Here is a 12,888-nt window from a genome sequence, read left to right as displayed (position 1 = left end):
GGCAGCTGTGCTAACCACTGTGCTGCCCCGCTAAATTGCCTCTTAATTGAAAACCATGAATTGGTTACTCTAAATTTATTTTTAAAAATAAATAAATGAAGACCCTTGGGAAGGTGCAACAAAGCTGAGTAGTTGCCATACCAGGCTGTGATGCAGCCAGAATGAAAATGTAACAGTCGGTAATAATTCTGATGAGGAATTCCGGGAAAGCAGTGATCAGAAGGATAGTAGAGAGAGATTTCTAGAAGAGATGGTGATTTAGTGGTTACCATAATCTTTATTGTCCGAAGTAGGCTTACATTAACACTGCAATGAAGTTACAGTGGAAAGTCCCTAGTCGCCACACTCCGGCGCCTGTTTGGGTACACAGAGGGAGAATTCAATATGTCCAATTGTAAAGTCCCTGGACTAGTAATCCAGAGGCCCCAGATTAATGCTCTGGAAGACATTGGGTTCAAATCCCGTGAGGAATTTAAATTCACTGAATAAAATCCGTCTCAGTAACGGCGACCGTGACAACTAACGTCGATTGGGCAGCACGGCAGCATTATGGATAGCACAATTGCTTCACAGCTCCAGGGTCTCAGGTTCGATTCCGGCTTGGGTCACTGTCTGTGCGGAGTCTGCACATCCTCCCGGGTGCTCCGGTTTCCTCCCACAGTCCAAAGATGTGCAGGTTAGGTAGATTGGCCATAATAAATTGCCCTTAGTGTCCAAAATTGCCCTTAGTGTTGGGTGGGGATGCTGGGTTATGGGGATAGGGGGGAGGTGTTGACCTTGGGTAGGGTGCTCTTTCCAAGAGCCGGTGCGGACTCGATGGGCCGAATGGCATCCTTCTGCACTGTAAATTCTATGATAATCTATGATTGTCGTAAAAACCCATCTGGCTCACTAATGCCCCTTTAGGGGAGGAAATCTGCCGTCCTTACCCGGTCTGGCCTACACGTGACTCCAGACCCACAGCAATGTGGTTGACTTTCAACTCACCGGGCCTGGCAAGCCGCTCACTTCAAGGGCAGTTCGCAAAAATAGCCAGCGCCGCCCACGTCCCGCGGATGAATTTTTTTAATTAAGGGGAGGTTTCCGATGAGGCCACGCGGGAGAGAGGCGGCCTTGCAGACGGGGTGTGGAGGGAGCTGTTGTTGACGGAGTCACTCGCCTAAATGCTACATTTACCCCTGGGGTAACTTGTGAACCTTTCGATGCACAGGGCCTGCGTCACCCTGGAGTGGTCAACCTGGAATGCATGTTTGAGACGCCCGAGAAGGTCTTTGTCGTCATGGAGAAGCTCCACGGCGACATGTTGGAGATGATTCTGTCCAGCGAGAGAGGACGCCTGCCAGAAAGAATCACCAAATTCATGATCACACAGGTAACTGGCTTTATCCACCTGATATTTCCTGACCCCCTTTTGTTTTCAGTAATATGCATTTCTGTTTAGCACAGGGCTAAATCGCTGGCTTTGAAAGCAGATCAAGTCAGGCCAGCAGCACGGTTCGATTCCCGTACCAGCCTCCCCAAACAGGCGGCAGAATGTGGCGACTAGGGGCTTTTCACAGTAACTTCATTTGAAGCCTACTTGTGACAATAAGCGATTTTCATTCATTTCATTTCATTTCCTGTTTGAGAATTTTCATAGAATCAGTGATACCCGACAGTGCAGAAGGAGGCCATTGAGCACATCGAGTCAGCACTGACCCTTTGAACGAGCACCCTACCAGGCCCAATCCCCCACTCTATCCCCGTAGCCCCACCTAACCTGCACATCTTTGGACTGTGGGAGGAAACCGGAGCACCCGGAGGAAACCCACGCACACACGGGGAAGAACGTGCAAACTCCACACAGACAGTCACCCGAGGCCGGAATTGAACCCGGGTTCCTGCTGCTGTGAGGCAGCAGTGCTAACCACTGTGCCGCCAATATTTTATGGGTTTTTTTCAAAGTTAATTCATGGGGCAGGCAAAATAATTGAAAATAGAATTAAGCTGCAGTATTGCTTTATCCCAGCAGATGGTGCTGCTGAGACCCATGGATTGGTAACTCTTCATCGCCACCAGGGGGATGTTTGTTGTATTGCAGCAGTTCCATTTAACAACTTGCATTTATATGGCACCAGTCACACCCACCCATTGGGCTGTAAAGGGTCTATCCTGATGTTTACGCTTCACGCCACTTGCCTCCCACCTTAATTCATCTTTCCTGATCGACATGATCTTGAGTATTTGAAGGGGTGAGAGGGGTTTAGGGGAGGGAATTCTAACCCGGACTGTGGGGGAAAGCGGAGCACCCGGACGAAATGGGGAGAACGTGCAAACTCCACACACACAGTCACCCAAGGCCGGAATCAAACCGGGGTCACTGGCGCTGTGAGGCAGCGGCGGTAACCAGCGTGCCGCCCACTAAAGTATTCTCAAAGTAGAGAATTAAGTATTTTTTGTGCGTATTAAATGTCGCCACAGTCCCAGATGACCATAGATGGCTTTCCCCTTTAAGGGGAGGGAGGGGGGGGGGGGGTGGAGAGAGCTGACCACCCCTCGGGCGAGGGGCAAGGTGGAGAAGGATAACCTCAGCCGGTGCGGGGATGGAACCCGGGCTGCTGGCCTCGCTCCAGCCGTCTAGCCCGCTGAGCTAAGCCGGCCCCCTTGGACTCGCCTCCCCGTGTCCCCGCGCCTAGCCTAGAGGCTAGGTTGTCACGGTCTGTCCCTGCCACAATATGGGAGAAACACCAGCATTGGTCCAAGGGGAATGGGTGGGATGGGATGTGCTGGCGCTGACTGTCCGCGATTCAGTGGGACAGGCCTCTGAGCCTAGCCCCTCGCCTGGTTAAGCCCAAGGACCATGATTTTTTATTTGTACTTTGGTTTCTGCAGATTCTTGTGGCGCTCCGGCACCTGCACTTCAAGAACATCGTGCACTGCGACCTCAAACCAGAAAATGTGCTACTGGCGTCGGCCGAACCCCTCCCTCAGGTGGGTAACCATAGCGACCAGGTTGGCCACCATGATGGCCCCTTCCATTCTCGGGCAGTTTTCTGGCCACGTTCTCTTGGAAACTGAGTTCCGCGGACACTTCCCCGAGGCCAGTAACACGTCCACGTGGTCCAGGGCCCGTGTTGATGGGTTATTTGGCTGTCGGCCATCATTGCAGGGCCCAAGTCTCTCAACTTGCCAGAACAGGTCAGCGGCTAGAGATTCTGCGGAGAGTAACTCACCTCCTGACTCCCGTAAGCCCGTCCACCATCTACAAGGCACAAGTCAGGAGTGTGATGGACTCTCCACTTGCCCGGATGAGCGCAGCTCCCAACAACACTCAAGAAGCTCAACACCATCCAGGACAAAGCAGCCCCGCTTGATTGCTCCCCCCTTCCACAAACATTCACTCCCTCCACCACCGACGCGCAGTGGCAGCCGTGTGTACCGTCTACAAGATGCACTGCAGTAAAAGCCAAGGCTCCTTCAAACCCGCGAGCCCAGCCTCCGAGAGGGACGAGGGCAGCAGATGCTTGGGGAACACCACCAGCTACACCTGCGTCCCCACCACCACCACCCTTTGAGCCACTCACCACCCTGACTTGGAAATATATCGGCCGTTCCTTCACTGTCGCCGGGTCAAACTCCCTCCCTAACAGCATAGCAGGTGTACCTACACCACAAGGGACTGCAGCGGCTCAAGAAGGCGGCTCACCCCCCCCTCCCACCTCCTCAAAGGGGCAATTAGGGATGGGCAAAAAATGCTGCCCTGGAGCATAAAACATAAGGCAAACCCAGTGGAGACTGGGGAGCAGTTAAACCAGGGCCCATCCCAGCCTGGTCTGCACTTTCCACACATGACCATTGGAGGGAGCTGCTGTGCGGGGGTGTTCGGCGACCCTGCCCGGGCAGTGACACTGGGCTAGCTCAGGGGCAAAGGAAAGGGCAGTGGAGACTGGTGATGTGTTGTACCAGGGGCAAGTACCCGTGGCAAGGGTGGAGGGTTTTATTTACCACCGTAACCAGGCTGCTTAACGGTACCCGGCTGCAATGATTTCCTTTTGTACAATCAGAATTGAAATGTTGGACATGAAGGGTTTGCCTAAAGCTGAAATAAAATTCCTTCCGAGAATTGAATAAAATCAGAATAATCTGTCACAAGAGACATGGTTTACAAGAAATAGAATAACTTGTACCTGTTGCTGTATCTGTCAATAAATAACCACCGATTCTCGCCCCTCTCTTTCTCCCGCGCCCTCCTCCCCCCAACGCGCTGTTCCAGGTTAAACTCTGTGATTTTGGCTTTGCTCGTATCATCGGGGAGAAATCGTTTCGCCGATCGGTGGTGGGGACACCTGCCTATCTGGCACCCGAGGTTCTGTTGAATAAAGGCTACAACCGCTCTCTGGACATGTGGTCAGTGGGGGTGATCCTGTACGTTAGCCTCAGTGGTACCTTCCCCTTCAATGAGGATGAGGACATCAACGACCAGATTCAGAACGCTGCCTTCATGTACCCGCCAAACCCCTGGAAGGAGATTTCACGGTTAGGTGAGTGTCAGATTTGGAGATAGATGTTGGGGAGGAGGGGGGGGGGGGGAGGAGTCTTTGGGTGGTGTATGATTTGGTGGCAAGGCAGTGTGCGACGGAGCCTTGTACCTAACCCCTGTCCTGGGAGTGTTTGATGGGGACAGGGTAGAGGGAGTTTTGCTCCATATCTAACCCTGTGCTGTATCTGTCCTGGGAGTGTTTGATGGCGACAGTGTAGAGGGAGTTTTACTATGTATCTAACCCCGGACTGTACCTGTCCTGGGAGTGTTTGATGGGGACAGTGTAGAGGGAGATTTACTCTGTATCTAACCCCGTGCTGTACCTGTCCTGGGAGTGTTTGACGGGGACAGTGTAGAGGGAGCTTTACTCTGTATCTAACCCCGGACTGTACCTGCCCTGAGAATGTTTGATGGGGACAGTGTAGAGGAAACTTTACTCTGTATCTAACACCAGACTGTACATGTCCTGGGAGTGTTTGATGGGGACAGTGTAGAGGGAGCTTTACTCTTTCTCTAACCCCGGACTGTACCTGTCCTGGGAGTGTTTGATAGGGACAGTGTAGAGGGAGCTTTACTCTGTATCTAACCCCATGCTGTACCTGCCTGGGAGTGGTTGATGGGGACAGTGTAGAGGGAGCGTTCCTCTGTATCTAACCCTGGGCTGTACCTGTTCTGGGAGTGTTTGATGGGGACAGTGTAGAGGGAGCTTTCCTCTGTATCTAACCCTGGGCTGTACCTGTCCTGGGAGTGTTTGATGGGGACAGTGTAGAGGGAGCTTTACTCTGTATCTAACACCGTGCTGTACCTGTCCTGGGAGTGTTTGATGGGGACAGTGGCCGTCTACAATGGTTTGTGATCCAACCCCAATACTATTTTGATAAATGTCAGAGAGGAGAGATACTGAAATCCAGGACCTGCCCACTTCCTTTTCTCGTGCAAACTGTGGTTCCCTTTGAAATTTTGTATTCTTGTATCTGTCCTGATGGGTGCAAGGTGAAAAGCTTTGACAGCATGTCTCTATTTTCAGCAATACTGAAAACTTTACTCTTTCAGGCACTGACCTCATCAACAACTTGCTCCAGGTGAAAATGAGGAAGCGATACAGCGTGGACAAGTCTTTGAGTCATCCATTCCTGCAGGTAACTGCTGCATCCAATAGTGTGAGAGGGGCGGAGCCTGATGGCAGTCTTTTGAGCCGGATAGACATGGGTTCAAGTCCCACTCCAGGAACTGATCCTGTGATCTAGGCTGGCATTTCAGTGCAGCGCCATGAGCGTCGGATTCCGAGCCGTTTGCTGTTTGTGTTCAAGATGCCTAGCCACAGGAGAGCACGGTGGCGCAGTGGTTAGCACTCCAGCTTCACGGCGTCGAGGTCCCGGGTTCGATCCCGGCTCTGGGTCACTGTCTGTGTGGAGTTTACACATTCTCCCCGTGTCTGCGTGGGTCTCACCCCCACAACCCAAAGATGTGCAGGGTAGGTGGATTGGCCACGCTAAATTGCCCCTTAATTGGGAAAAAGGAATTGGATACTCTAAATTTTTTTTCATTTAAAAAAAATGCTTATCCACCTTTTTGAAAAGGTTCTGGAGGCTCTCCTGGGCTAAACATTCCACCTGAGTGCTGCGCACACCGGGCAATGGGACTTTTCATTGGTCTGACTCACCGCTGACCATTCCGCCCAGCTGGCTCCGACTTGCACCTTCTGTTTTATGTGGGTCTCCTACTTTACCCTCTATCAGGAGGATATCCTTCTATTCCTCTCTCTCTCTCCATCTGTCTCTATTCTCTCTCTCTTATCTCTCTTTTCTCTCTCCCTCTCTCCTTTCTCTCTCTCTCTCTTTTCTGTCTCTCTCTCTCTTTCTTTTCTCTCTCTCTCTCTTTTCCCTCTCTCTTTTCCCTCTCTTTTCTCCCTCTCTCTCTTTTCTCTCCCTGTCTCCTTTCTCTTCTCTCCTCTATTGTCTCTTTCCTCCCTCTCTTTACTCCTCTCTCTCTTGTCTTTCTTTCTCGCTCTCTATTCTCCGCTCTCTCCTCTCTCTTTTCTCTTCTCTCTTTTCTCCCTCTCTTTTCTCTCTTCTCTCTCTCTCTCTCTCTCTCTCTCTCTCTCTCTCTCATTTCTCCTTTCTCTTGTCTCATCTCTCCTCTCTCTCTCTCTCTCTCTCTCTCTCTCTCTCTCATTTGTCTTCTCTCTCTCTCTCACTCCTCTCTCTCTCTTTCTCCTCTCTCTCTCCTCTTTCTCCTCTCTGTCTCCTCTTTCTCCTCTCTCTCTCGCTTTCTCCTTTCTCCCCTTCTCTCTCTCTCTCTTTCTCCTCTCTCTCTCTCTCTCTCTCTCTCCTTTCTCCTTTCTCCTCTCTCTCTCGCTTTCTCCTTTCTCCCCTTCTCTCTCTCTCTTCTCTCCCTCTTTCTCCTCTCTCTCTCTCTCTCTCCTTTCTCCTTTCTCCTCTCTCTCTCTTTCTCCTTTCTCCCTCTCTTTCTCCTCTCTCTCTTTCTCCTCTCTCTCTCTCTCTCTCTCTCTCTCTCTCTCTCTCTCTCTTTCTCTTCTGTCTCTCTTTCTCCTCTCTCTCTCTCTTTCTCCTTCTCTCTCTCTCTCTCCTTCTCTCTCTCTCTCTCTCTCTTTCTCCTCTCTCTCTCTTTCTCCTCTCTCTCTCTTTCTCTTCTGTCTCTCTTTCTCCTTTCTCTCTCTTTCTCCTTTCTCTCTCTTTCTCCTTTCTCTCTCTCTCTCTCTCTCTCTCTTTTTCTCTCTCTCCTGTGCTCATCGATTTCCCCCGGGAATGTGTCTATGTTGTTCATCTCCACACTTTTATTTTCTTTGAGAAGTGCTGAGGCGGTCCATCGATTTAAAAACCTTCCCAAATTCTTGGTGTAACAGTTTTGCGCCTCTGTTCTGGAACCCACCTGGGATGTTGGGAAAGCTGCTGTGGTCTCCCGTTTCCCCCTCCGACCCCTCCCTCTTTCATCACCGGGAGAATCCTGGGGAGGGAGATTGACGACGAGGTTGGGGGGGGGGGGGGGGGGGGGAGAGATTCCAGGGATTATCCGAGGGGATTGAGAGGAGGGGATGAAACCCAATGGGGGAACGGCTGGGGGAGGGGAGGTAGAGGGGTTGGGGGAATGCCATGGTCGGAGGGGAAGGTGCAGTGGGTCCTGGAGGGAGGGGAGAGCCTCCTGTGGGGCGCCAGGCGTTGGGATGAGAACGGACTCAAACGCCACATGCCAACTTTGGATCCAAGCTCACTTTTCCCAAATGGGCACTGGTCAGCTTTCAGGCCAGTGAGAGTCGGGGTTTTGATGGGCGAGGGAGCATTGGGCCTGAGATAACTTCTGTTCTGCCCCGTGTCGTCCAGCAGGTGTCACTGGGTAGTAACGAGGAGCTCCCTCTGTCCCCAGGCAAGAATGAAAGATTTGTATTCACGTGGCGCCTTTAGCAAAGTCCGGTGTCCCAGTGCCAGTGAGGTTATCTCTTGAAGTGTAGTCACCGTGACTTCCCAGCATGGGAATCCCAATGGGTGCACAGCAAGCTCCCACAGGCAGCAATGTGAAGATTTGAGCCAAGGCCAAGCCCTGTAGCGTTGGGGTCCGGTGGAGGCCCCTGACGTTGAGGAGGTCCTACTAATTCAGTGAGGGCCAGCGATCTCCGCGGCCAGCATGGTGCCATCACGTGCACAAAGCCTTTGGGTGGAGGAAGAGGCCTCGGTTCCCCTCCCCATCCTTCTGTGAGGTGACACCCCTTTCAACCTAGCACAGGGTAGGGTTGGCCTGGAGCCTCTGGGAATTGAAGCCCAGCCTCCAGGTCACTGCTGTGCGCGACCCGGGAGGAAAATTATGGGGATGTTAAAAATACTTCTGTTTTTCCATCATTTTCTTTGAAAATTCCTCTTTACCAGATACAAAACCAGATATGCTACTAGGGCAGCACGGTAGCATTGTGGATAGCACAATTGCTTCACAGCTCCAGGGTCCCAGGATCGATTCCCGGCTTGGGTCACTGTCTGTGATGAGTCTGCACATCCTCCCCGTGTGTGCGTGGGTTTCCTCCGGGTGCTCCGGTTTCCTCCCACAGTCCAAAGATGTGCAGGTTAGGTGGATTGGCCGTGATAAATTGCCCTTCGTGTCCAAAATTGCCCTTCGTGTTGGGTGGGGTTACTGGGTTATGGGGAGGGTGAGGGTGCTCTTTCCAAGAGCCGGTGCAGACTCGATGGGCCGAATGGCCTCCTTCTGCACTGTAAATTCTATGAAATTGGAAATGGGGGTTAGAAAAGGCAGTTTGGGTGACAGTCAAACATCATCTTATTGAGAAATGAGTCTTCTTGCTTTCTGATTGGTGGAGGATGGACATATTGACCGAATAATAATAACAATCTTTATTGTCACATGTAGGCTTACATTTTTAAATGTACCCAATTCATTTTTTCCAATTATGGGGCAATTTAGCGCAGCCAATCCACCTACCCTGCACATCTTTGGGTTGTGGGGGTGAAACCCACGCTGACACTGGGAGAATGTGCAAACTCCACACGGACAGTGACCCAGGGCCGGGATCGAACCTGGGACCTCGGCGCCATGAGGCAGCAGCGCTAACCCCTCTAGAAATACATTTAATCGCAGTTGGCTACCCTAGAACAGGAACGCGAGCCACCTTTGAACCTGCTTTTTGATAAGTAATGCTTTTTCTCTCCCCTCCCCCACCTCGCCCCCACACCTACAGGACCACCAGACATGGCTGGATTTGCGGGAGCTGGAGTGTAAGATGGGAGAGAGGTACCTGACTCACGAGAGTGATGACTCGCGCTGGGAGCAGTTCAGCCAGGGACGTAACCTCCAGTACCTGCCCCACTTGGCCAACCAGCCGCGCCCCGGAGACGGAGCGGGGTGTGACGATGTACAGAGAATCAGCGAGAGGGTTAGCATCCTATGAACTCGGTCCCGAGAGTCCGTGAGAGATCTTCCCACGTAGACGCACACACGCTCCAGTGCTGCACCTTCTGACGTCGCGGAGGCTTTGAGTGTGACTCATCTGATTGGAGGGGCCTCGCTGGAAGTGGACCAAGGCTGCCTTCTGGACCAGTGCCCTTCCCACTGCCGTTTGGGATCACAAGATGTACTCTCGGGGAATGTGAAAATCTAATTTATGGTGGATGCGAGGGAGGGAACGTGTACCTAATTATCCTCCACAACTAAACACCATTGGGCTGGGGGGGGGGGGGGGGGGGGTCTTACAGGAAAATTGTTACTGGCCAATGAGCTAAGCTGCTAATCTCCTCTCTGTAGGGACGTGGGTGGGGGGTGGGTCATGAGAATGTAACCGTATTTGGGAAGGACTATTTGGGGAAAGGTGCGACATGCCTGCGAGAATGGGCAGCTGTAAACTTTTTCTTTTAAGAAGGTTTTAATTTTTTTAAATCTAATTTACGAGGGCCTTAAAAAAAATTTTTTAATCCCTTTTTTTTCTTTCTTCCCTGTTCTTTATTCCCCCCACCCCCACCCACCTCACCATCCCATAAAATATCCCTTCGGTTCAGCAGCTTGGCGCGGGAGGGGGTGCGTCGTAGTCTGATTGAAGTTAACGTTCGATTTGGTCACTTCCTGGGTGAGTGGGGGGAGGGGAGGGGAGGTGAAAGATGGGATGACCCCTCAATTGAACCCCCCTCCCCCACCCCCCCCCCCATCACCATCCACTTATCTACCCAACCAGCTACAGAGTTCCGACTCCGATCTTTCAACGTGACACGCCTGGGATATGTGGCCGCCATTTCCAAGATGGCTGATTGAACGTGGGAGGGGTGTCCTAAAAAGGCTTTGAAAGAGCCCCCCCTGAGCCTGAATCTTTGGGTGGGGGAAGGGAGGGGAGGAGGATGGGTCTCGTTACGAGGTATTATAGTATAAAGCTCTCGCCGTGAGCAATTCGCAGGTGAACACGCATGGGGTGGGACACACCCGGAGGCAAGAACGATTTCCGAGGCTGCACTAGTTCTGGCGAGGGCCCGTGTGCGTGAACGCTGACAATGTTTTTTTGATCGTCTTATTTTACTTATTTATATATATATTGTACATATGCGGTGACTCCAATCTGAGATTTGAAGAATATTTAGTATTTTTCTGCTTCGATAAGCTGTATGTCCGAAACGACGGGGTTCTATGTTTGTCTGATGTTCTCCAGCCGTAAGCTGCTGTTCACTCCTTGTGGACGTCGAAAGGGGTCCAGGCAGATTCTTTCATCCGTGTGTGTGTTGAGGGGAGGGGGGGGGGGTGGGGGGAGGGCTCCTGCTGCCCAGTTGGAAGGTCCTGGGTTCAGATCCCGTTCCAGGGACTTAAATTTAGAGTACTCAATTCATTTTTTCCAATTAAGGGGGAATTTAGCGTGGAGTGGCGTGGAGTGCTGATATTCCCGAGGGAGTGCTGACATTCCCAGGGGAGTGCTGAGGGAGTGCCGTGCTCTCCGAGGTACTGTCTCCCACACTAGATGCCTGATCAAGGTCTTTGCAAAGGAAGCCATTCACTAGTAAAACTCAGAATGGTCTGAGAGCCGGCGGGATAGATTTCTTTTGTGTGTTAATTTAATTATTTTTAAATTTTCAACACATCCCAGTGTTTCACTTCCTCCCCTAGCAGCACAGGTCCTTGCTAGAAACAGACTGCCCTTGCGAATCTCGCCCGTGTATGAACCGAGAGGGTGAGTATTTCAAACTATTCAGCTTGGGTGGGCTTCGTGGTTGATCTTGGCCTTGCCCAGGATCGATGTCCATCAGGGTTCCAGCAGGGGGTCACTTGAGGGGACCTTCTCCATTGCTCCCCCCCCCCCCCCCCCACCCCCCTCCACATCCAGGGGTTTGGGACCTGGCCGACTCGCTTAAGGACCTGTTTTAGATGGTGACCGTTTCTGGGTTTTGTTTCGAATTTGACCAGGTCACTGGTAGCAAATGCACCACAGTCTGCTACTTCCATGATATTGCACAAAAGTGTGTTACATACATCAGTCTTTTTGTATGTTTGTCTCTCTCCCACTTTCTGGACCTGTGTGTGTGTGTGTGTATGTATGTTGCTCTCTTTTCTGCGTGTGTGTGTCTCTTTTCTGTGTATACAGGTGTCTCTCTCTCTCACACTCTGTGTGTGTCTCTCTCTCGCTCTGTGTGTGTGTGTGTGTGTGTGTCTCTCTCTCTCTCTCTCTCTCTCTCTCTCTGTCTCTGTCTCTCTCTCACTCTCTCCCTGTCTCTTTCACAGTAACTTCATTGAAGCCTACTTGTGACAATAAGCGATTATTATTATTATTATTATTATTATTATTATTATTATTATCTCTCTCGCTGTCTCTCTTTGTGCCTCTGTGTCTCTCACTCGCTGTCTCTCACTCGCTGTCTCTCACTCGCTGTCTCTCACTCGCTGTCTCTCACTCGCTGTCTCTCACTCGCTGTCTCTCACTCGCTGTCTCTCACTCGCTGTCTCTCACTCGCTGTCTCTCACTCGCTGTCTCTCACTCGCTGTCTCTCTCTCTCACTGTCTCTCTCTCTCGTTGTGTGTGTGTGTGTGTGTCTCTCTTTCCGTGTGTGTGTGTGTGTGTGTGTGTGTGTGTGTGTGTGTGTGTGTGCGTGGTAGTTGCTGTTTGCCAGGTATCTATCTCAAATATATTTTTTTTGTAGAAAAGTTTATCCTAATCTATTGAATAAAAGCAATGTTTAAACATGCCTCCATTACTGTTAGATTCTTTAAAAAATAAATTTAGAGTTCCCAGTTATTTTTTTCCAATTAAGGGGCAATTTAATATGGCCAATCCACCTACCCTGCACATCTTTGGGTTGTGGGGGCGAGACCCACGCAGACACGGGGAGAATGTGCAAACTCCACACAGACAGTGGCCCGGGGCCGGGATTTGAACCAGAGTCCTCAGCACCGTAGGCAGCAGTGCTAACCACTGCATCACGGTAGCATTGTGTGTTCGAACCCGGGTCCTCAGCAGCCGTGCTAACCACTGCGCCAACGTGCTGCCCTCTGTTAGATACTTTTAAAGAGAATTCCAGTGCACAAATTGTGCTGACAACTCCATCTGTTTCTAAACTGCAACTCGGGAGCTACGCAACCTGACTGTGGTCACCTACCCTGCACGTTTTCCCCGTGTCTGCGTGGGTCTCACCCCCCCCCCCCAATACAACCCAAAAAGATGTGCAGGGTAGCTGGATTGGCCACGCTAAAATGCCCCTTAATTGGAAATGAAAAGAAAAATGAATCCAGATGTGATTTAGAAGCAGGCAAAGGACCTCCACTCGACCGACACTGCCCAGAAGCATGTTGCCCGTAATTCCTCCAGTTGACGCTCGTGGGATCTTGCTGTGCATGGATCCGCTGCTATTGTTGACTAACTTAACAATTCAGCCTCTCGT

The 12,888-nt window shown here is 51.2% G+C and overlaps 1 protein-coding gene across 3 annotated transcripts in view; it reads left to right on the top strand.

Moving 5' to 3' along the window:
• The window catches only part of prkd2 (protein kinase D2), a 116,214-nt gene extending 104,019 nt beyond the window's left edge, over nucleotides 1–12,195 (top strand). For all 3 annotated transcript variants that reach the window (XM_072490109.1, XM_072490111.1, XM_072490112.1), the window contains exons 14-18: nucleotides 1,211–1,372; nucleotides 2,872–2,970; nucleotides 4,253–4,520; nucleotides 5,573–5,658; nucleotides 9,222–12,195. In XM_072490109.1, the coding sequence (XP_072346210.1) occupies nucleotides 1,211–1,372; nucleotides 2,872–2,970; nucleotides 4,253–4,520; nucleotides 5,573–5,658; nucleotides 9,222–9,431 (825 nt within the window). In that variant the 3' untranslated portion in view covers nucleotides 9,432–12,195. The remainder of the gene's footprint in view (nucleotides 1–1,210; nucleotides 1,373–2,871; nucleotides 2,971–4,252; nucleotides 4,521–5,572; nucleotides 5,659–9,221) is intronic.
• Nucleotides 12,196–12,888: the final 693 nt, after the last annotated feature.

Source organism: Scyliorhinus torazame, chromosome 25 (assembly GCF_047496885.1).
Source record: "Scyliorhinus torazame isolate Kashiwa2021f chromosome 25, sScyTor2.1, whole genome shotgun sequence".
Lineage (NCBI taxonomy): Eukaryota > Metazoa > Chordata > Chondrichthyes > Carcharhiniformes > Scyliorhinidae > Scyliorhinus > Scyliorhinus torazame.
This window is presented reverse-complemented; position numbering and strand designations above follow the sequence as displayed.